The 25,106-nt window shown below is 44.5% G+C and overlaps 1 protein-coding gene across 1 annotated transcript in view; it reads right to left on the bottom strand.

Moving 5' to 3' along the window:
- The window catches only part of GAS2L3 (growth arrest specific 2 like 3), a 50,868-nt gene extending 26,043 nt beyond the window's left edge, over nt 1-24,825 (bottom strand). The window contains exons 1-6 of the mRNA XM_040415702.1: nt 24,701-24,825; nt 8,065-8,118; nt 4,137-4,180; nt 3,428-3,596; nt 2,563-2,681; nt 976-1,117 (exon numbers count right to left, since the gene is read on the bottom strand). Of these exons, the coding sequence (XP_040271636.1) occupies nt 976-1,117; nt 2,563-2,681; nt 3,428-3,596; nt 4,137-4,180; nt 8,065-8,083 (493 nt within the window). The 5' untranslated portion in view covers nt 8,084-8,118; nt 24,701-24,825. The remainder of the gene's footprint in view (nt 1-975; nt 1,118-2,562; nt 2,682-3,427; nt 3,597-4,136; nt 4,181-8,064; nt 8,119-24,700) is intronic.
- Nucleotides 24,826-25,106: the final 281 nt, after the last annotated feature.

The following is a 25,106-nucleotide window of genomic DNA, read 5'->3' as shown; positions in this document are numbered from 1 at the left end:
ATATGGGGTGATCAGGGGTGATCAAGGGGTTAATAAGTGACAGGGGGGGGGGGTGTAGTGTAGTGGTGCTTGGTGCAACATATTACTGAGCTACCTGTGTCCTCTGGTGGTCGATCCAAACAAAGGGGACCACCAGAGGACCAGGTAGCAGGTATATTAGACGCTGTTATCAAAACGTCTAATATACCTGTTAGGGGTTAAAAAAAAAAAAAAAAAAAATCACATCTCCAGCCTGCCAGCGAACGATCGCCGCTGGCAGGCTGGAGATCCACTCTCTTACCTTCCGTTCCTGTGAACGCGCGCGCCTGTGTGCGCGCGTTCACAGGAAATCTCGCGTTTCGCGAGAGGACGTGCCGCCGCGTCCACCCAGAAGAGCAGGGCCGCCGCAAAGATGCAATCCTGCGTACGGCGGTCCTGAGAAGGTTAAATAGACTTTATACCTTTTAATGCCTAGTGTGGCTCAACACCACCTGTCAAAATGGCTCACAAAGTTGGGAACATTTACCCTAAGCGATACACTGTTGGTCGTCAAACAGAGAAAATACCACTGCCACAGAAATGATATTCACTGTTTAGACCAAGCACAACATCTGCATGGAGTTTTTTTACTGCACAATAGAGTCATTGGGTTAAGGATTTATTAAGAATGGTGGTCCTAACATCTGCCCCGTGATTTTTTCCACAACCTGACAAACCCGCTTGGCATAAAAAATAAATAAATATATAAAAATAAATAAATAAAAACACTGAATATAAAACTAAAATTGTGTTTACATAAGTGTTCCACAGAGTAGTCCTTTTCCCAAAACTCTCCGAAGATGGCCTCACTTTCTTTTACCATTTCTTCATCGTCCTGCTTTTTTATCTCCTTTATCTCTATAGAGACTTTAGTTGTTTTGCTGGAATCTCAGTAATTTTGATAGAACATTTTATTAAAAAAAAAAAAAAAAAAAAAAAATTGTACTCTAGACTTACCCAGACCTTCAGATTCAAAAAGATAGGCATCATCCACCCCAATACTCTTACACCAACGAAGGAAGTTAGCCGTGTTGTCTCGAGCAAAGAAAGAGCCAGATGGAGCATCTTTTCTGCATGGCACCCTCCTCATGGGCATTCCCTGGAAGATACAGAGAAATGTACATGTTGTGCCCATTCCACAAGCTGGATAATCTCTTCCTTAAATGTACTTCCAGTTATGATGGTATTCACATCTCCTGCTAAAATGTTTAAATACGACAGCAGGAGACACAGCTGGCAGATTATGTTGTTCTGCTACAAGGGTAGTAGCACCTGTACCAATTTTTAAGGCTGCACTGACATCATGTTACCCTATTGTTAGTGTATATGTCAGGAACCTAAATGTGTACATAGTGCTCCATTAGTCAGATGGAGGTCAAAAGAATGCCACCTGGCCAGAAATACATAAGTATACCGCAAAAAAAAAAAAAAAAAAACACTATGGAATAGCATAGTAGGCAAGGCTACTGCATTCCACAATGCCCAGAAAGAAAGATAAAAAAATAAAAAATAAAAATAACCACAGACTATGGATGAACTATACCACTGTATTGCATCACTCGTTGGCCCCCAATAAAGGGAATCTGTCACCCTGATTTGGGACCATTATCTTCAGTAACACATAAGTAGTACAGCAGATAAGGAGTCCAGATGACTAGTTTTCCTTCTGCCCCAGTTCCCCCGCTGTCAGTGCTCAGAGTTGCACTGAAATACAGAGTCCAGACTGCTGTGCATTTCTAACATAATGGAGAGGATTTGTGCGCATGCACAGCAGTCCTGACAATGTATTTTAAGGCAACTCTGAGCACTGACTGCAGGGGATTGGGGGCCGTAGGAAAGTAAAGATAGTAATCTGAACTCTTTATCTGCAGTACTACTCATGTATTACTGTACATAATGGTCCAAAATCAGGGTGACAGATTCCCTTTAAACGGACACCTCAGAGAGCTCCAGTGACATCACTACCCGCATATGCACAGCTCTTTATAGAGCTGCCACATGACAGCAGACGAAGTATTCTGGCCTTCTATAAGGTGGCCATCATGCCAGTCCAAATGCTGTTGGTACTGAGCTGAAGTGGCTCATGACACAAGCAAGCCAAAATGCAGAGGCGACTCATTTCTCCCTTCTGCTCCTGGCTGTTGTTTGCCCCATCCCAAGAGGCACAGGTCTCTTCTGGAGTGGTGCTATTTTACCAGCGAAACATGTCAGCTTCCAGTATATAACATCAGTGCATGACTGATCACAGCCTTGAGGCTGGGGGAACACAGGGCACTGATCAGAACCTTTTCTATTTGATCTAAAGTAGGCACACATTGAGGACTGGGAAACACTGCCCAGTGCACTTGAGTGAGATGTAACATTGAAGCAGACAATGCCCACCCTTTCTGGTTCTGAGCTCAGGAAAAAAATGACCATTAGAGATTGGGCCTGTAGAGGAGAAAATTGCTGAAAATACATTATACAGGTGACACGGGGATCGGGAATTTTGTAATTACTCATTTACGCATCTGAATATAGGCACAGTTTAAAAGTCAGACTTACCACTAGCTCTTCAGCTGTGCAGCATTGTCTCATAGTGTGCTGCACAACATAAATCAGCTGGCACAGATGGACACCATTGTCAAGATCATCCATAAATCGTTCCCCTCTAACTTCTACACCTGTAAAAACACCATCAGGTTGGATATATTACTATGTGAAGGTTTTGTTAACGTCTGCAGTCTCCTAAAAATGTTTGCAATCACTTCAAAGAGGTTTTCCAGGAATATGATACAGATAAGATGTCCTCAGGATAGGCCATCAATATCAAATAAGTGGGGGTCTGATAACCCACCGATTGGAAGTTACCTTGTAGTCAGCACCAGAGCTGTGCTTCCGGTGTCAACGCTACAAAGTAACAGCTGATCGCTGGGGTGCCAGGGGTCGGACCTTTGCAGATTTAATATTGATGGCCTTTCCTCAGGATAAGCCAACTATCAAAATCCTACATTCACAAAGGATGTAAATTGAATACTATCTATTGCAGATTTGCCAGAGAACTTGCAGCAAAAACTGTATTTTTTACTTCAGATTCTGTCCCAGATATCGTTGTGGATATGCCATGGATTTCAGCCTATATATTGTAAAGAATGAAATCCATAGTGAACATTCGCAACATCTCTTTCCACTGTAGTTGTGAAACACTACGGTGTTAGGCCAACAATGCACAGTGCCAATTGGGGAGAAGAGGACGCTTGTTCTCCCGATAGCTAGCACATACGATGCACCATAAAACATGGCAGATGGTAATATCCTCTTAAGTTTTATTGCAGCTCTTAAAAAAGTTGCAGATTATGACAATGTAGCCCCTCAGTCCACATTACTGCAGTGTAGAAGCTCAGTGGAACATATACCAACTAATACTTACCTAACAAGCTACTTAACCATATGGCCAGATCTTCCTGCATAGGTACCAGGGAAGCCTCATGGCGAACAGCCAACCACTGGTCATACTGAGAAACATCAGACAGACCCGGGCCATGTCTTGGTGTTAGAGGGCTTCTTGGACTTAATGGAAGATCGTCTGCAAACCAAACCTGGACAAGAAAAGAAATTAAAATCGTAAGTGGTAACTATGTTTCAAGAGAAAGAACTGAAGATTACTGGGCATCACAGTATGCATAGAGTCCATTTACAATCTCCATGGCAGCTTAGACAACAACATACAAGACAGAAATGAAAACCAGACCTGACACACCAGTAATAGTCTATGTGCTGAAAGTTATAGCTCTAGAGCAGCTGAAAAGCCACAGGTTGGAGACCACTATGATGAAGTATGAGTATGGGGTGGAAGACCGTTCTAAGACCTGATTTAGACACCAGTGTTTTCCATCTGTGCCTTATCCATACTGCGCCCACATAGCAAGTAAACCTATTGTATTAGACCGGAAAACCAGAAATAATCCGTGCTTTGCAGGTGGAAATCAGAATCCTGCCTTATATTTATAAGTTTCTTTTAAAACAAGCTGTGTAATGAGTAAAACCCCATCATTGTATGAACGCCTAGACCTTTTAACGAAGTACTTACTTTATGTGTCTATTGTGGGAATGGGGAGATAATAGAAAGTAATATTTACCTGAACTGCGTGATTCATATTTCTCTGAAGATTATGTCCCGTTTCTAAAAACAGATAAAAACTTAATTATACAATATAATTGCCATCAAATCTAAATGAACTCAAGCTATCATATAGTATCTCAGAGATTCTAGATTCCGAGTTACATTTATTAGCATTAAAGGGTTTCTGTCAAAAGCATGCTTAGTAAACTGGCTGACATTAGACATGCATCATGTCAGCTGAATCTAACAGTGTTAGCATCTTTTTTCTAGGTGCCTCCGTTTTACAAAAAATGTTACTTTTATTGTATGCAAATGAGCCTCTAGGAACAATGGGGGTGTTGTCCCTACTCCGTTCTCCTTCCTTTGGCTGTGTCCTGCTCATCTTCATTTACATCCGGCCGGCAAGCATCATTCCTTTACTACACCTGTACCGCTGTAATGAATGTCACTGCGCAGGTGTGAGATGTTCACCGAAGTCAGAACCAGGCAGGATGTAAATCAAGATGAGAAGGACACAGCCAGAGGAGGGAGAACAGTGCCTCTAGAAGTAGGGGCACCACCCCCATTGTTTCTAAATGCTCATTTGCATAAAACAATTAATTTAAAAAAATCCAAAACGGAGGCACCCAGAAAAAATAAAAGGGTCAACACCGTTAGATGTGCTAATGTCAGCTGAATCCAATATCAGCTAGTTTACTAAGAATGTTTCTGATGACAGAAAACTTTTAAAGGCGTTGTCCAGGATTTTTATATTGATGGCCTATCCTCAGAAAAGAAAATCAATATCTGATTTGACACCCTGTACCCCCGCCGATCAGCTGTTTCACAGTATCTCAGGCCCACACAGCTGTCTCCATTGTGTAGTGGACATAGCTTAGTAGTGACAGCGCCAAAATTACTCTGGCAAAACTGATTAGCAGGGGTGCGGGGTGTCAGACCCCCACTGCTGATGGCCTATGCTGAGGATAGGCAATGAATATAAAAATCCTATATTACCCGGGATAAGAGAAACTCCCGAATCAGACAGTGTATTAAAAAGGGAACCTGTCTTCAACTTTATGCTGCCGTTAGTATGGTCAGCATAAAGTAGAGACAGGGGAGTTGATTTCAGTGGTCTGTCATTTTGAAAGTTCAAAGTAAGTCGAAAGTAACATCCGAAGTCGATTCGCATAAAACTTCGTTCTAATACTGTGGGGAGCAGGTATCACTTGGAACCGAACCCCGAGTTCGGGAAATGGATTTTTACAGTACAAATTAATTTATGAAGTTATTGTGCGAAGTCTTGCGAGACTTCGCAAAGCAATAACTTCGGCTCATCGGAGCCAATACATTTTAATACTGTACGGAGCTCCTGCTCCATACAGTATTAGAACGAAGTTTTATGCGAATCAACTTCGGATGCTTCATCCGAAGGCCTCCGAAGTAGATTCGCTCATCCCTAATCACAATCATTGCAGACTGGGCCTGGAAGGTCACGGCTCTCTGAGAAGAGTCCTGGTTATTCATGAATTCCTGCTCACCTGCTGATGACTGACAGTCTTCTACCGAGTTGTCTCCCTTTCTGTCTAGGAGAGAACTGCCAATCATCAGCAGATGGGTGAGAGAGCAGGAGATTAGGAATAACCATGACTCTTCTCAGGTAGATTTGACTCTTTTCAAGCCCTGTGCTACAATGGTTATGATGCCGGTTCTTACTTTTAGCTCATGTATGACACACTGCTGACATCAGCATTTCTGTCACTACTTTATGCTGTCCTCAGTGAGATCAGCATGAACTAGAACTGTTTAAATCTAAAAATGATGGGTTTTGCTTGCTTTTTCAAGCACTTTTTCCAGGGCATACATACAACATATACAGTATAACAGATCATTTTATCCCAGGAGGATTGAGTTGGCTGTAGAAGGTTTCCTAGAATTTCAAAAAAAGGCCAACAGGGGCTTCCGGGACTAAATAGGTTATTCCCATCGTAAACAGCAATGGATTATGACTAGGATATGCACTCCCTTTATGATTAGTGGGGTCTGACATCTGGGTACTCTCACAAATCCCAAAAATGAAGGGCTGCGGCGGTGAGCAGTACCAGACACACTCAGATGTATAGTGCTTATCGGCAGGTTCCTGGGATAGCGGATCTCCACGGATTAAACACCCAAGGACAGGTCGTAAGTGTTTAATTCCAGAAAACCCCAAAGAGATGTGAAGAAAATGCTCTTATGGACACAATCTAAACTTTTACCACCCATGGCCAAATTTTATTTATCATCTTTGGTAATCAATACAATTATAGCTTTTAAGAAACAAAATTTATAATACAAGAAATCTTAAACCTCGGGAGTGTACGTTCAGAGACAAGAGACTTGCTGCAGAACATTCTCCAACTTTCCATACATACGAATTCAGTTTGTAAAAATCTCTGGCCCATTCATGTTCATGGAACGTATTTGGAGTAATCTCTGCTACAAATCTCCCACGAGTGCACCTCAATACTACAAAACATCACATACAATAGGTAGAGAAGGTAAGTCCAGCACCAGGTGAGCAGAGGAAACGCATCCAAACACTTAGGCCCCTTTCACACGAGCGAGTATTCCGCGCGGATGCGATGCGGGAGGTTAACACATTGCACCGCACTGAATACCGACCCATTCATTTCTATGGGGCTGTGCACACGAGCGGTGATTTTCACGCATCACTTTTGCGTTGCGTGAAAATCGCAGCATGCTCCTCTTTGTGCGTTTTTCACGTAACGCAGGCCCCATAGAAATGAATGGGGTTGCGTGAAAATCGCAAGCATCCGCAAGCAAGTGCGGATGCGGTGCAATTTTCACGCACGGTTGCTAGGAGACGATCGGGATGGAGACCCGATCATTATTATTTTCCCTTATAACATGGTTATAAGGGAAAATAATAGCATTCTGAATACAGAATGCATAGTAAAACAGCGCTGGAGGGGTTAAAAAAAATAAAAAATCATTTAACTCACCTTAATCCACTTGCTCGCGTAGCCGGCATCTCCGTCTGTCTCTTTTACTGTATAGGACCTGTGGTGAGCATTAACTATAGTTCAAGGACCTGGGATGACGTCACTCCGGTCATCACATGGTACGTCACATGATCTTTTACCATGGTGAATCATGGAGCAAGTGGATTAAGGTGAGTTAAATGATTTTTTATTTTTTTTTTTAACCCCTCCAGCGCTGTTTTACTATGCATTCTGTATTCAGAATGCCATTATTTTCCCTTATAACCATGTTATAAGGGAAAATAATACTATTTACAGAACACCGATCCCAAGCCCGAACTTCTGTGAAGAAGTTCGGGTTTGGGTACCAAACACGCGCGATTTTTCTCACGCGAGTGCAAAACGCATTACAATGTTTTGCACTCATGCGGAAAAATCGCGGGTGTTCCCGCAACGCACCCGCACATTTTCCCGCAACGCCCATGTGAAAGAGGCCTTAGGATTATGCCCTTTGAGGATTGCAGTTGACTTTATCAAGTTTCAATAATGGACTGACTTATCTCCAGACCTGGTGCTGGACTTACCTTCTACCTTCAAGTTATGCACAGGTAGCAGACACTGTGTCCGGGCACAGGAGTGTGCGAGCTGGAACTACAAAAAAAAAAAAAAAAAAAATTAAGAAGTTTTTTAATTCTGCTTTATCCCATACAATACTTTCACAAACCCTAGATATATTACATGCATGTGTAAAACCTGGACCAAAAAGGTTACCTTCTTAGCAACTACTCTATTTCTAACATGTAGAGCTTCTCCTAAGTGACAGCCGAGAAGGTGTAGCTTTCAGAAGCTTGAATGTACGGGGGGACGCACACTAAAAGCATGTGCTTCATGATACAAGCCACATAGCCCAATACTGCCCTGCAGCCACAAGAGTTCAAGTACCCGGTACTTTTTGATAGCTGGAACTATGAGAAAACCTACCTGTGGAACCTTCCAACATGAGCTGTGTTACAAATGGTTTCTGGCTGCCATGACCTTCAGAAAATAAGAATATACAGATTAAGTACACAGACGATGTTTGAGGGGGGTATTCCCATCTGAGATGTTTAGGGTATACTGACAGCAGCAGGTCATTTATGGCATATCCTATGTCAAGGACAGGGCCCTGGCTGGCTAGGCCATATTTGGAAGTCCCATAGCAGTAAATGGAGAGGACGTGGCGCATGCGCAGTGTGTTCTCCATTCACTTCAGGGCCAAGGGGTGAGACCTGCACCTACTGAACATTTATGGCTTATCCTATCAATCTATTCTATGCCATAAATGTTCCAGATGGGAATACCCCTCTAACTATATATCCTGTAACCGAAAGTATTCATCATTAACCATCCGTGCACTAGCTTGTCACTAAAATAGCAAATAGCTGTAAGGCCACTTTCACAGTGCAAAACTGGTCTATATTTTAACCACTTACCAGGCCTTTAAGTGTTTTTTTCATTGTCACATTGCAAGAGCCATAAACATTTCTATTTTCCGGTTGTAGTCAAGTTGGAGCTTTTTTTTTTTTTTTTTTTTTTGTTAATGGCACCATTTTCAGATAAATTTATTAACTCTTTCAGGGGGAATAATGTGACAAAACAGCTGTTCAATAGGCTAGGTGGTAAATATGGGGTCACTGAGGGTCTGACCAGAAGTGGAGCAGTAGTGCACATGTTGGTCCAATCACTTCATTCACTGGGACTGACACATTGGGGGGAAAATTTATCATGAGGGGAATATTTAAAGTCAGTTTTGCTTGAGTCTGCGTTGGAGTACTTTTTGCCACATTTATCAATTATGTTACTTGATAATTTTTTTTCTTATCCTTAGGACTCTTTCACACGGGCGTTGCGGGAAAATGTGCGGGTGCGTTGCGGGAACACGCGCGATTTTTCCGCGCGAGTGCAAAACATTGTAATGCGTTTTGCACTTGCGTGAGAAAAATCGCGCATGTCTCCATCCCGATAGTCTCCTAGCAACCGTGCGTGAAAATCGCACCGCATCCGCACTTGCTTGCGGATGCTTGCGATTTTCACGCAACCCCATTCACTTCTATGGGGCCTGCGTTGCGTGAAAAACACAGAATATAGAGCATGCTGCGATTTTCACGCAACGCACAAGTGATGCGTGAAAATCACCGCTCATGTGAACAGCCCCATAGAAATGAATGGGTCGGTATTCAGTGCGGGTGCAATGCGTTCAACTCACGCATCGCATCCGCGCGGAATACTCGCCCGTGTGAAAGGGGCCTTAGACCTAACTTTTGTCTAGAGAAGTTATTCCAGTTTTCCTACTCCACCCTTTTCCTGGAGTGAGATTGAGAATTAAAAAAAAAAAAAAAAAAGTCTCAATGATAAATCTGGAGTGAAACTCATTAACATAGCTAACCATACCCACTTTACAAAACTGCGCGAGTGCTGTAAAAATGCAAAAAGTCACAAAAGTCACAGAGCCCTAATTTTTGGGCTTTTTGACGCCAGAATTCTGGAGTGAAGGTATGATAAATCAGGGCCATTGTCTCCTAGAAACAAATGGTGTAGTGAACTAATATCTGCACTACAGCTCCTTACAGAGAGGGGACTCTGGGACTCTCCATTCTCAGAGGTTGAACACCCAGCCATTCTAAAATCAATCTGTTATCAGAGTAAGGCTACTTTCATACTAGCGTTTTGGTTTCCGTTTGTGAGATCTATCTTGGGTTCTCAGAAGCAGTCCAAAACGGATCAGTTTTTCCCTAATGCATTCTGAAGGGAAAAGGATCCGCTCAGAATGCCCCAGTTTGCCTCGGTCTCCATTCCGCTCTGGAGTCGGACACCAAAACACTGCCTGCAGCGTTTTGCTGTTCGCTTGACGAAACTGAGCCAAACAGATCCGTCCTGGCACACAATGTAAGTCAATGGGGACGGATCCGTTTTCACTAGGGATCGACCGATTATCGGTTTTACCGATATTATCGGCCGATATTCAGTATTTTGACCGTTATCGGCATCTATTTTGCCGATATACCGATAACGTATTGGGAACACATAACGCGCTGCTCTCAGCGCTCTCTGTGTTCCCTCCGCAGCACAGGGGAGAAGGAAGCCGTGTCTCCCTCCCCCTGTGATGCTGCTGCCGCCAATTAGAGGAGAGACGACGAGAAGGGGAGGGGCTGTGGCCACCGCTCCACCAATGAAGATAAGTCTTTCATTAATTCATATACAGGAGGCGGGAGCTGGCTGCAGAATCACATAGCCGGCTCCCGACCTCTATGAGCGGTAGCTGCGATCTGCGGTAGTTAACTCCTTAGGTGCCGCGGATCGCAGCTACCGCTCAGAGGTCGGGAGCCGGCTATGCGATTCTGCAGCCAGCTCCCGCCTCCTGTATATGAATTGAGAGATTTCTCTTCATTGGTGGCGCAGTGCACCCCCCCCCCCCCCCCAAGCCCCCCAGTATAATTATTGGTGGCGCAGTGCGCCCCCCACCCCCCATCCCAGTATTAAAAAGGTTGGTGGCGCAGTGCGCCCCCCACCCAAGCCCCCCCCCCCCCCCAGTATTAATCATTGGTGGCAGTGGCCACAGGATCCCCTCTCCCCTGCTCCTCCGATCGGAGCCCCAGCTGTGTAATCCTGGGGCTCCAATCGGTTACCATGGTAAAGCCCTGGCTGCCATGTTCAGCTCCATGCTGCTGTGTGCACTATGCACAGAGCAGCAGGGACAGTGTGAGATCCTATTCACCCTGATAGAGATCTATCAGGGTGAATAGGACAAGGGTTCTAGTCCCTAAGGGGGCTAAAAGTTAGTAAAAAAAAAATATATATATATTAAGTATAAATGAAAAAGAAAAGATTTACAAAAAAAAAACAAAAAACCACACGTTAACAATAAACATAAATTTTCAGCAGATTTGTGCAGGAAATTTTTTTTCTTCAAAAATGAAAATTCCCAGAATATCAGTATAAATTGTTGGCTATCAGCCTGAAAGTTCACAAATTATCGGTATCGGCCCTAAAAAAAAAAAAAAAATCAATATCGGTCGATCCCTAGTTTTCACTGACAATCTGGCACAATAGAAAACTGATCCGTCCTCCATTGACTTTCAATGGAGTTCATGACGGATCCGTCTTTGCTATGTTACAGATAATAAACGGTTCATGACTGATGCATGCGGTTATATTATTGTAACGGATCCATTTTTGCAGATCCATGACGGAACCGCCCAAAACGCGAGTGTGAAAGTAGCCTTAAGCCTCATTCACATCTCAGTGTTCAGATCCAACAGACTGTTCGGCACAGAGCAGCCTGTCGGATCCTCTACTTCACCCCCCGATCCCCATTGACTGCAATGGGGTCCGATGGTGACCTGGACGATTTCCAGCATAAATGCCAGCTTTCGACCAGACATAAACCACTGCATGCAACCGTTTTATTCCGGCCGAAACCAGGCATTTAAGCCGGAAATAATCTGGATCACCCCAGGGCCCATTACAGTCAATATGGATCCGGTAGGCTGCTCTGTGCCAGAACAGACTGTTGGATCTAAAAACGGAGATGTGAATGAGGCCTAATTGCTGATCCTGGCCGTCAGTTATAGCTGGGCACTCCTGGGTCTGTGTATTCACACTGATGTATGTGAATCTGAAACAAGTACACCCTGCAGATGATGTTCCTGCGCGTCATTTCGCATTAAGAAATTAAAAGGCAAAACCAGGAATGGACGCTAAACCAGATGAAGTATAATGGGAAAGTGCACTTCTTATTTGATGCACTTCTGGTTTTAGCTTTGAACATATGGATGCAGACCACATATACCCTCTGAGGCAGTCACTGTCCTAAGGTCATTTTCACCTTACACAAGGGAGAAATCTGAGAGGTAATCAGCAACCACACATTAGCATCCAGCTCCATTATACCCCATTAGTGTAAGTGGAGGGAAAACCTGACAACAGTAAAAGCTCCACATCCATCTCTTGAAGAACTCAGTTTATTTTTCATGTATTACTAACTCGCCACCAGTCTTCTAGCAGTGTCATGTGTTACACCCTAGCTCAGCTGCATCCATATATTTTGAACATTTTCATTATTCAGAATTTGGCCCAAGCCTGACCAGCAGTCCAGAGTAAAGCCTACAATGTAATGGCTCCTGACAGGTTTAGGTCTCATGCGAGTATGAGATGGGGGTGAAAAGTAGCATTTAGGTAAGTATTGTTTTTTTGGGGGCTGAGGGACTTTTTCTAAATGTTGTGGGTGGTCTCTTGTGTGTGTTAGGATTAGGAATACGTTTAGAGTAAGGATAGTTTTGGTTGAGAACATTAGTTCTTACAACAATTTGGGGGCGTGGCTACATTCTCCTAAAATCCCATACATTCTAGGTGCAAGCAGCAGTCCAGAGCTTGCACTAATGTGTAAACAGGAACTCGGTCTCTCCAGTTTGGCTGACTTCCTGTAAACTACAGGATGACCTCACCATTCAAATCCCTCCTGGCAGTTCTCAGGCCGCTCCCTCTGTATTCTGTTGAAGATATTATGTCTCCTATAAGTAAAGGGCCAGGAGTGCAGATACAAATGTGGACAAAATTGTATGTACCCTTCCGTTAAAGAAATAAAAACCCATAATGGTCACTGAAACAACTTGAAACAGTTATGTACTGAAAATCCTGACAAATCTGACATTGCTTTGGAATTGTGGTTCAACAGAATAATTTATAAAGCAAACAAATGAAACTGGCCTGGACAAAAATGATGGTACCCTCAACTTAATATTTTGAGGCAATCACTGCAACCAAACGATTTCTGTAACCTGAGCGGTCTCAAGGGTTGAAGGGTGCCTTGTCCAGACTGCATTTATCAGCTTAAGCTTAATAAGGCCACTTCAGAGTAGTCCAATGCTTTGCTCTTAGCCAGACGCTCTTGGACGTTTTTAGCTGTGTGTTTTGGGTCATTATCCTGCTGGAGGACCTATGACCTACAACCCAGACCAAGATTTTGCTCCAGAATGCATTATTAGTCTTGAGATTTCACTTTACCCTGCACAGATTTAAGCCATCCTGCGCCAGATGCAGCAAAGCAGCCCCAAAAACATAACCAATACTCCATGTTTCACAATACATATAATGTCCTTTTCCTTGTACGCTTCATTTTTGTGTCTGTGAACATAGAGTTTATGCGACTTGCTAAAAAGCTCCAATTTTGTCTCAACTGTCCAAAGGACATTGACCCAGAAGTTTTGTGGCTTGTCAATATTCATTTTGGCAAATTCCAGTCTTGCTTTTTCATGATTTGTTTTAAACAGTGATTTCCTCCTCGGTCGTCTTCCATTAAGACACTTAGGCGTCAAAATCGTAACAATTATCTGCTCATCTAAATCCACCTGACGACAGCAACGGTTGATGTGATCCGACACTGATCTACCTTGACGTTCAGCTCTAATCTCTTTGGAAGTTGTTCTGGGCTCTTTGGTTAACATTCGTATTAGGGCTCATGTACACAGCGTAAGCGTTTTGCAGTCCACAAATAGAGGATCCGCAAAACATAGATACCAACCAAGTGCTTGCCACCATATTTTGTTTTACTCCTGTGGAAATCTCCTATCCTTGTAAGCCAAACGGCAGGAATAGGACACTTTTCTGCAGAGCCACAAAACAGACTTATGGATGTGGACAGCACATCACTGTGCATCTTTTGCGGCCCTATAGAGATTAATGGGTCCGCCAAAAAAAATAAAAAATCAGATGCAGACCAAAATTATGATCGTGTGCATAAGCTAATATCCTCTTGTCTCTTCAATTTTTCAGCAATTTTCCTTTTGCAGCCACATCCAGGGAGGTTGGCTACAGTCCTGCAGTCCTTAAACGTCAGCATGATATGTACAACTGTAGTAATAGGAACATCAAGCTGGAGATAGTCTTCGAGCCTTTACCTTTAACATGTTTGTCTATAATTTTCTTTCTAATCTCCTGAAACAACTCTCTCCTTAGCTTTCTTTGGTCCATGTTCAGAGTAACTGATTTTACCTCACTAAGGAATACCTTTCGCTGATATAGTTAGATATGGTGACATAAAACAAAAAGGCCTTTCTGTTTATAACATACCGAGGTGCAGGTGCAAGATGCAACTTCCCCTCAACGTGCGTTTCGCGGTATTGCTTCTTCAGTAGTTTGGTTCAGAGGAGGCACTTAATGGCCCGATAAATATATAAAACGTACCTAGTATATTGTATACAAGGATTATATCATTCTTTGTATATGAAATAGATGTGGATTATCTATAATTTTTTGGCACCTTTTTTTATTATACAGCTGTAAATGGTGATTTCAATATGGCACTATTGAGTAGATTCCCTACTGTTAGGGCTCATTCACACAGCCGTTGCCCCTCCATTGCCACATTGCGATCTGCACACGGCGGGTCCGCAATACACGGAGCACCAGCTGTGTGCATTCCCCATCACGGATGCGGACCCATTCACTTGAATGGGTCCGCAAATCCGGAGATGCGGTGTGGAATGGAAGCACTGAACGTAACCCCACCGAAGCACTACGGAGTGCTTCCATTCCGTGCCTCCGCACCGCAAAAAGATAGAGCAAGTTCTATCTTTTTGCAGAACGGACAGATCGCAGACCACATTCAAGTGACCTGAGGATCAATTGTAGTAATAATCATAGTTCTATGACTTGTAGCTTCACACTGGTCTCCCTGCCTCCTGCATGTAAGAGCTGACAGGGCAGAGAGGCTCAACCTGTATCACATAGGAGAACATGGAGACCCTACAGTGTGAGGGGATAGAAACTAGGGATCGACCGATATTGATTTTTTAGGGCCGATACCGATAATTTGTCAACTTTCAGGCCGATAGCCGATAATTTATACCGATATTCTGGGTATTTTTATTTTTGAGGAAAAAAAAAAAAATTCCTACACAAATCTGCTGAAAATTAATGTTTATTGTTAACGTGTATTATTATTTTATTTTTTTTGTAAATCTTTTTCATTTATACTTAATATTTTTGTGTTTTTTTTTTACTAACTTTTAGCCCCCTTAGGGACTAGAACCCTTGTCCCATTCACCCTGATAGATCTCTATCAGAGTGAATAGGATCTCGCACTCTCCCTGCTGCCCTGTGCTCTGTGCACACAGCAGCATGGAGCTGACTATGGCAGCCAGGGCTTCAATAGCGTCCTGGCTGCCATGGTAACCGATCGGAGCCCCAGGCTTACACTGCTAGGGGTCCGATCGGAGGAGCAGGGGAGAGGGGATCCTGTGGCCACTGCCACCAATGATTAGAACTGGGGGGGGGGGGGGGCACTGCGCCACCAATGTTTTTACTATTGGGATGGGGGTGGGGGGCGCACTGCGCCACCAATGACTAATACTAGGGGGCTTGAGGGGGGGGGGGGCGCACTGCACCACCAATGTTTTTACTATTGGGGTGGGGGGGCGCACTGCTTGAGGGGGGGGGGGGGGGCGCACTGCGCCACCAATGAAGATACCTCTCTTTCACATACAGGAGGCGGGAGCTGGCTGCAGAATCACATAGCCGGCTCCCGACCTCTATGAGCGGTAGCTGCGATCCGCGGCACCTAAGAGGTTAACTACCGCGGACCGCAGCTGCCGTTCATAGAGGTCGGGAGCCGGCTATGTGATTCTGCAGCCAGCTCCCGCCTCCTGTATTTGAATTAATGAAAGACTCATCTTCATTGGTGGTGCAGCGGCCACAGCCCCTCCCCTCCTCTTGTCTTCCGTCCTGTCATTGGAGGCAGCGGCAGCAGCATCACAGGGGGAGGAGACACTGCTTCCTTCTCCCCTGTGCTGCGGAGGGAACACAGAACGCGCTGAGAGCAGCGCGTTCTGTGTTCCCAATACGTTATCGGTATATCGGCAAAATAGATGCAGATACCGATAACGTTCAAAATCCTCAATATCGGCCAAACCGATAATCGGTCGATCACTAATAGAAACGGTCACTGATCTGTCATGGCTGCCATTACACAGAGCAGTGCAGTGTGGTGAGACTCTGACCTTTATCTATGCATAGCCGGGCATGATGGAAAATGTAGTATTCATTATGAAAACCATATCTGAAGGGAAGAAGAACTTAAGATGGCTGACAACCCACAAAATACACAGGCGTACACATAGCATACAAAAATAATGGCCTATTCTGCAGTATATAGGCAAAGACAAAAATCCTGGAGTGCTTCTTTAACATCAGACTGGTTGTGCACAATTGTTTTAAGATACAGTATAAAATACAAGGTGCATTGATGTTTCAAAATAGTTTTATGATGGGGAAAAAAAAAAAAAAAAAAAAAACACAAATTGGCCTATTTGAGTTATTAGTTGGGCTTAGTAGAAGGAAGCCCCACAGAGCCATGCTGCATGCCTGTGCACTTGGCAGCTGAAGGCATCTGTGTTGGCCCCATGTTCATATGTGCTCACATTACTGAGACAAATGATGTTTTAAAATATGCAAATGAGCCTCTAGGAGCAACAGGGGCGTTAGCGTTACACCTAAAGGTTCTGTTTTTTCTGCAACTGCCAAACCCTCTCCACTATCATTGACAGGGCCAGGCAGTGAAAGTCATTATACCTGGCTCTCTAAATCAAAGTAGGGAGGATGCAGCAGTTGCAGAGAGAGTTGAGCCTCTAAAAGTAACAGCAATGCCCCCATTGCTCCCAGTGGCTCATTTGCATACAATAACATTTTCTCAGCAATGCGGGCACATATGAAGATGGGACCAACACAGATGCCTTCAGCTGCCAAGTGCACATGTAACAGGTCAAACAGTGACATAGGTACAAATCTGCTGACAGATGCCCTTTAAACAAGGATGTAAATTGTAGTCCAAAGCTACACTAGCAAGAAGCTGGCATAGATTGGATTCTCTGGCACAGGGACAGAACATACCCCTACGCTGCGGAAATGCTGCAGATTTTCTCTGGGGAATTCATTCATTGCAATGCAAAGAATGAAATCGGTAACTACATCCGCACCAAAATCTGCATATAACATAAGGATTTAGTTACGGATTGTAAGATCCCTTCCACAGCATAATTTTTACACTGTGTGTACCTAGCCATATAGTGCAACGACCCTAAAGACACAGAGACCACCCTGATCATTATAACAAAGGGGATAAGGAGCTCCTCAGCGTGTCCCTCTCTAATAACCGATGCACTTTCCCCAGTCTACATTGCTTCTATTCAGTTCATCTATGTTCCATTTAGGACTTTAACTTTTTTTTTTTTTTTAAGGCTTTTCTTGCCTTTTTAGCCAAACCCACCATTCATGCATCTGGTAGCAAACACTGGGAATCCTTGTGCTAAACATTAGAGGGTTCAGCTGAACTGGAAACATGCATGTCACTACACCCACACAAGCGAGCCGAGCATATGATATCAGGGAAACACAGGGTGAGATCTTCAGGAATGGAGCACAGAAGATAATACCACATCTGTTCTAGTAGCACAATTTCCAGGCTTCATCATTTCACCACAGAAGAATGACCGGCTGAGAACATGGTGTGTGAGCTCACACAGGCTGCTTGTTCACTACTAGTCCAAGAGGCTGGGACAGAAGCCAGCAGCTGCAGTCAAAGGCTTTAGGCTGGATTTCTGGAACCAATGAGCACACACATTTGTAAGGCAATACCTCAACTAAAACTGACAATGTGTGTGGCCGTTGGCTACCATGGGTATGCGCAGTTGTGCCACTCCATGGAAAGCAAGTCTAAAGGAGACCTGTCAGGAGATTCTTGCTGCCTGAAATTACAAACCGGTATTTTTTATTACATGACCTATATATGTCCAACTTAGGCTACTTTCACACTTGCGTTTGGTGCGGATCCGTCATGGCATCTGTTCAGATAATACAACCGCATGCATCCATTCAGAACGGATCAGTTTGTATTATCTTTAACATAGCCAAGACGGATCAGTCTTGAACACCATTGAAAGTCAATGGAGGACGGATCCGTTTTTCTATTGTGCCAGATTGTATCATAGAAAACAGATCCGTCCCCGCAGCGTTTTGGTGTCTGCCTCCAGAGCGGAATGGTGACTGAACGGAGGCAAACTGATGCATTCTGAGCAGATCCTTTTCCATTCAGAATGCATTAGGGCAAAACTGATCTGTTTTGGACCGCTTGTGAGAGCCCTGAACGGATCTCAGAAACGGAAAGCCAAAACGCCAGTGTGAAAGTAGCCTTAGGCTGAGTTCACACGGGCGAATATTCCGCGCGGATGCGATGCGTGATGTGAACGCATTGCACCCGCACTGAATACCGACCCATTCATTTCTATGGGGCTGTTCACATGAGCGGTGATTTTCACGCATCACTTGTGCGTTGCGTGAAAATCGCAGCATGCTCTATATTCTTGGGTTGCGTGGAAATCGCAAGAATCCGCAATCAAGTGCGGATGCAGTGCGATTTTCACACACGGTTGCTAGGAGACGATCGGGATGGAGACCCGATCATTATTATTTTCCCTTATAACATGGTTATAAGGGAAAATAGCATTCTGAATAGAGAATGCATAGTAAAATAGCGCTGGAGGGGTTAAAAAAAAATAAAAAAAATAATTCAACTCACCTTAATCCACTTGATGGCGGAGCCGGCATCTCCTTCTGTCTTCATCTTAGCTGTGTGGAGCAACAGGACCTGTGGTGACATCACTCCGGTCATCACATGGTCCATCACCATGGTAAAAGATCATGTGATGACCGGAGTGACGTCACCACAGGTCCTGTTGCTCCACACAGCTAAGATGAAGACAGAAGGAGATGCCAGCTTCGCGATCAAGTGGATTAAGGAGAGTTTAAAAAAAAAAAATATTAAAAAAAAAAAAAATTTAACCGATCCAGCGCTATTGTACTATGCATTCTGTATTCAGAATGCTATTTTCCCTTATAACCATGTTATAAGGCAAAATAATACAGTCTACAGAACACCGATCCCAAGCCCGAACTTCTGTGAAGAAGTTCGGGTACCAAACATGCGCGATTTTTCTCACGCGAGTGCAAAACGCATTACAATGTTTTGCACTCGCGCGTGTTCCCGCAACACACCCACACATTTTCCCGCAACGCCCATGTGAACACAGCCTTACTCTGTCAAAACAGTTTCGAGAAGGACCAGTACCAGAGATTTGTGCTGGACTTAGTGTAAAATATCGAGAACTCTTGTGGTGGTGCTTTTTCCTTCCTGGTTTCTGACAGGTCCATCTGGATCGGGGTGTATGAAATGGGGAAGGAGAGTATCAGGTAGGAAAGTTACTGGCCAGTGCTGGACTCTAAAAGGCCACCACCTACACGAAGACGCATGTTCTTACAGTGTTCTTTCCTCCCCCAAGTCTGGGATGTTAAACTGCGGCCCTCCAGCTGTTGTAAAACTACAACTTTTATCGTGTCTACATCTATCAGGGCATGCTGGGAGTTAGTTTTGCACCAGCTGGAGGGCCATGAGTTTGATATCCCAGATCTAAAGTTCCTCATCCAGAGCAGGGTCTTGTTTATGAGGAGTAAGCACCCAGACAGTGCTGTCTACAGATGGGGGGGAGGGGGGGGGGGGGGGGGGGGGGTTTGGCCAGTACATAACCCCAGAATCGAATGCATCTGTGTATTACCAGAGCACCATCATCAAGATGATCAGATTTATGCCGCGTGCAAGTATGCTATGAAGTAATGAAAAGCAATGAACTGGGCAGAACTGGAAGACTAAAGTGATCAAGCAGTGTCATATGGCGTAGGAAACTGAATACAGCCAGACCCTCAGTGCTGCTGCCCACAGGGGCTACCCAAGAATGGAGGAATTTACATTCTGGATATTGTTGCCAGCAACACAAGTGCCAAGGAATTTATGCACCAGAAAACTGTCCTATGACATTTTATAACAGAGCCCTCTGTGTCACAAACTAGAAATGCCAGCATCAATCAATGTGGAAAACATAAGCAACAGATATCATACTGTTCAGACGCCGAATGGGGAGCTCACTGCTTAAAAGGGTTGTCCTTCAAACCAGCACCTGGATCTGAACACTTTTGTAATTGTATGCAGTTAAAAGTGTATTGTAGCCACTGAGTTATTCACTCAAATCTATCGGTATAGCGCCACCTGCTGTTTGTTCTTCTTCTAATTTCTCTGTCCAGCTCACCGAAATGGAAGCACGTGCTCACTTCCATCCTTCAACTGCCGCCAGTTGCAGCAGAAAGGACACATCTATGAGAAAGGACACACCCTGTGAGCTGCCAGCTTGAAATAAATCTAGCAGAGCAATTGCAGCAATGAATGGGGAGATCCCTGGATCCATGTAAGGTACAGGGCTGGTTCTAGCTTTGTTAGAAAATATCATTGTATGATATCCGATTATCATTTTTTTTTTACATTATTCAGGGATCTCACAAGCGGTCAAAAACGGATCAGTTTTGCCCTAATGCATTCAGAATGGAAAAGGATCCGCTCAGAATGCCTTAGTTTGCATCAGTTCCGTCTCCATTCCGCTTTGGAGGCGGACACCAAAACGCTGCTTGCAACTGAGCCAAACGGATCCATTCTGACACACAATGCAAGTCAATGGGGACGGATCCGTTTTCTATGACAATTTGGCACAATAGAAAACTGATCCGTCCTCCATTGACTTTCAATGGTGTTCAAGACGTATCCATCTTGGCTATGTTACAGATAATAAACCGGATCCGTTCTGAACGGATGCATGCGGTTGTATTATCTGAACGGATCAGTCTGTGCAGATCCATGACGGATCCGCACCAAACGCGAGTGTGAAAGTAGCCTTAGCTGCAGCTCTTCCCAGTAGTCACTGACCTCACATTCTTTCTTCGGGTTGCTCTCCTGGTCATTTATATCTTGCTACTTTTACCATTTATACAATCCAGTAAAAGCTGCTCCCATTCCGACAGTGCCCGCATCCCCTTTGTGCCACTCCTGTGGATAGTGAATAACAATGTAACCAGAATAACCCCTTTAATTAGATGCATCTCATGCCAATGCAGGGAGATCAAGACTGGCATATGGGTACACTAGTTTTAAAAGATCTTCCCCAGTATTTGATAACTTTGGTGCATCTTTATAAAGAACTATTTGTGGTCTATACAAGTAGCTCCGTTTTTTACACCACTCCCTAACTGAAGTATGAAGGCACCTTTTTTAAAGTTGCATTTGATAAATCTGGCATGCTTCTAATTATTTTATGCACTTACATAGCGCTGACATATTCCGCAGCGCTTTACAGACATTAGCATCACCCAGCAGAAACACAACAAATCAAATTACAAACTATACAGCTACTGTACATGTGAAGGAAGCTGTGCATGTGCAGCCAGCCAGAGCTAATGCCCCAAAAATGGACCTGGTCTCCTTTCAGTTTTAGCAGTGTCTAGTGGTCTCGCCACACTGGCTGCCATATGTCACCACCTTTTTTTTTTTTTCCCTTAATAGGCAGAGAGGTAGTTTGTGCCTTTGGTGGGCCCTCCTGTAGGTGCCCTGATGCCAGGTGTAAAACATCTTTACCAGTGTAGAACCAAGATAGTTTGTTGGATCACTCCAATATGCCCAGTAGCTATGGCAAATTTACCAGTTCAGCCAGCTGAGAGGCCAAAGGAGCACAGCTCTTTCCCGCATTTGCTGCCACTTCAAGCATTAGATTAATGGGGTTGTCTCACCCCAACAGTCCAGGGTTCCTCAACTCCAGTCCTCAGGGCCCACCTGCCGGTCATATTTTCAGGACTTCCTAAGTATTGAGCAGGTGATATAATAGTGCCCATGCATAAGCACTTCGAACAGGTATTCATTCTGTGGGATATTCTCAAACTATGGCCGGCTGGTGGGCCCTGAGGAACAAGTGTCTTTCCATAGTCTCTATTAGGGGAATATGGCCGTCATAGAAGGGTTCCTCTGCTCATGATCCCAGTCTATGAGGCAGAGAGCCACCAGTAACTATTGTTTTCGTAAGATACTGTCATACGTTGTCACAGGATGCATATACCACAAGAGGATTTCCATGCACAACCCTCATCAGGTCATCATCTCTAGGCAGGGAGGTCATACAATGAAAAGCTGGAAATAGCCACAACGTGAGGATGTTCTGGATGAGATCAGAAGACAATAGGCAATGGCATCTGTAATTTGCCTTTCAAACTGGCCAACAAGTAAGGAAACCGGGATCGAGACGCAGGAAACCATAAAATATATTACAATACAGAAATTCCTTCATGTATTATATGACATTACAATAGGAGTTGCTACAATCTGGTTGTCATCATCTAAGGAATCTGTCACTAGTTTTACTGCCCTGACGTTCACAGGTCCCCTTAGCAAAACACTGGGTCCCTTTCCTTGGCCCAGTAGTTTTGCTAAAATCTATTGAACATCTCAAGTTCTGGAGATCTACAATACAGAGTGCAAGCCAATGAGTCCCAAAACTCATGAGGTCCTGGCGCGCTCTCCCCCCTGTTACCTGTTGTGCGGGTAATCTGCTGCGTGCAAGACAGCCAAGCCCCGTTCCGGACAGCAGAGACACGGAGCAGTAACATGATTGATAATGCTCTGTGCCTCTCTGTGATCTTTTTACTACAAAATCACTGGGACAACTTTATCTCACTGTGATTTTGTAGTAAAAAGATCACAGAGAGGCACAGAGTATTATCAATCATGTTACTGCTCCGGACAGCGGGGCTTGGTTCTCGTTCACGCAGCAGATTACCCGCACGACATCCGCTCGTGTGAAAGAGCCCTAAGGCATTTTACTTCAGGTTTTACGATACAGCAGAGGAGGTCAAAACCTAAATTAGGGTCCATTCACACATCAGTGTGTGTTTGGCGGATCCACAAAACACAGACACCGGCAATGTGCGTTCCGCATTTTGCAGGACGCACATCGCCGGCACTAATAGAATATGCCTATTCTTGTCCGCGGACAAGAATAGGGCATATTCTATTTTTTTGGGGAACGGAAATGCAGACCCGGAAGTGTGGGTCCGCAATTCCGGATCGGGCGGCCCCATAGAAATGAATGGGTCCGCAATTCCGTTCCGCAAAATTCAGAATGGAATTGCGGATGTGTGAATGGAGCCTTAAACTTATCCATTCCATTTAATACATTCTGATGGCTCCATTTCAGCCGGATCCAACTGTATTAAATCAAAACGCAACAAATCGGATGTGGCATGAAAATCATTCTAAGTCAATGGGTGCCGGATCAGTTTTTTCCGGTAACTAAAAAAAAAAAAAACGATCTGGTACTATTGACTTACATTGATTTTCATGCCGGATCTGGTTTGTTGCATTTTGCAAACTGGACACAAATACGCTGCTTGTAGAGGTTTTGTGTCGGCCCCAAAACGCAACTGAACTGAGGGTACTTTCACCCTTGTGTTAAAGTTTTCCGATATTGAGTTCTGTCCTCAGGGCTCAATACCGGACAAAAACTGAAATTCTAAATGGAGAGCAATCCGTTCAGGATGCATCAGTTCAGTCCCTCTTACCTTTTTTGGATGGAGAAAATACCGCAGCATGCTGCAGTTTTCTCTCCGGCCAAAAATACTGATCACTTGCCGGAATGCCAGATCCGGCAGTAATTTACATTTAAGTGTATTAGTGCCGGATCCGGCATTAAGTGTTAGGGCAAAACAGATACGGCTTTCCGGTCTGCGCATGCGCAGACCTTTAAAAATGCAAAAAAAAATAAAAAATTATACCGGATCCGTTTTTTTTCTGGATGACACCGGAGAGACGGATCCGGTATTGCAATGCATTTGTGAGACTGATCCGCATCCGTCTGGCAAATGCATCCGTTTGCGACCGGATTGCCGGATCCAGCAGGCAGTTCCGGCAATAGAATCTGCCGCAAGTGTGAACGTAGCCTTAACCGATGCATCCTGATCAGTTTTGTCCTTACTGACAATGAATGGGAACAAAACTGATCCATTTAATTCAGGTTTTGAGATCTTCTGCCGGGTATAAACCTGAATTAAAAACGCAGATGTGAAAGTAGCCTAATCTTCATACATTTTAGATTTCCCCAAATCCTAACCTGACTTCAAACTGAGGGGATGTAATAAGAGCCTCTATACTACTAATGATACCGCCAAACGTATCCATGGGTCCAGCCACCCCACATATACACAAAGACCGCCTGCGTCACCATTCCTGGATGGATTAGCATGGCCAATGCCACACTTCTACAATACCGCACAGTATACACAGACAGAAAATCAGCAGACTTCACATCACTAGTCTGAATGAGCCCTAATCTGAACTGCCCATTTGAATGGCAGAGGTGACCCCACACTCAGTCCCAGAGTGCTGGTTCTGGCAGACCATTATATATAAGTGGTGGGGATGTATGGTAAGTCTGACTACTGCTGTCATGTTCCGAGAGCAGGGTCCTTGGGCATAGACACAATACACACATAGTAATGGGAGTTATATAAGCCCCCTCAAAGCAACTGAAGTGACAGCTCCGCGCTCAGCTCCAGCCTAGCACAGCGCCACCTGCTGTTCCGCTACTTCTAAATCACAGTTACCTCAGAAGCGCCCGCCACATGGCTTCTATACGGTGCCAGACTATTGCCCGTTCATACTCACCACGGCTCCCGCTAAGTCCCGGTAACGGGCAGTATTCCGGCCACTGGCTCTGCTCTCAGCGCCCTCCGTACACTGCAGCTCCCACACACTCTCCAGTTCGGACAAACCGCCCGCCCCGCCCATCTCCTCACTCTGCGCTGTCGCTGGCTGCTTCTCACTACATTGCTTCGAACCGTCCAATGAGGGCTTGGGTGTTTCTTCCTCCCTGAGCCCCGCCCAGGGGCGTGTCTGCGTGCTCGGCGGCAGCTGGAGGGAGGGGCTTTCTGGACAGGTGCTGCAGAGTAGCGGGGCTGCCAACCAAAATGTGGAGAACTTCTCTCAACATCCCAGAGAGCCAATATTTATCATGGAGAAATTGGAAAACCATAATGAATGATAAAAATGATACGGAATACATGTCTACAGC

Source organism: Bufo bufo, chromosome 1 (genome assembly GCF_905171765.1).
Source record: "Bufo bufo chromosome 1, aBufBuf1.1, whole genome shotgun sequence".
Taxonomy (NCBI): domain Eukaryota; kingdom Metazoa; phylum Chordata; class Amphibia; order Anura; family Bufonidae; genus Bufo; species Bufo bufo.
The sequence above is the reverse complement of the archived record's forward strand: the minus strand, read 5'-3'. Positions and strand labels throughout refer to the sequence as shown.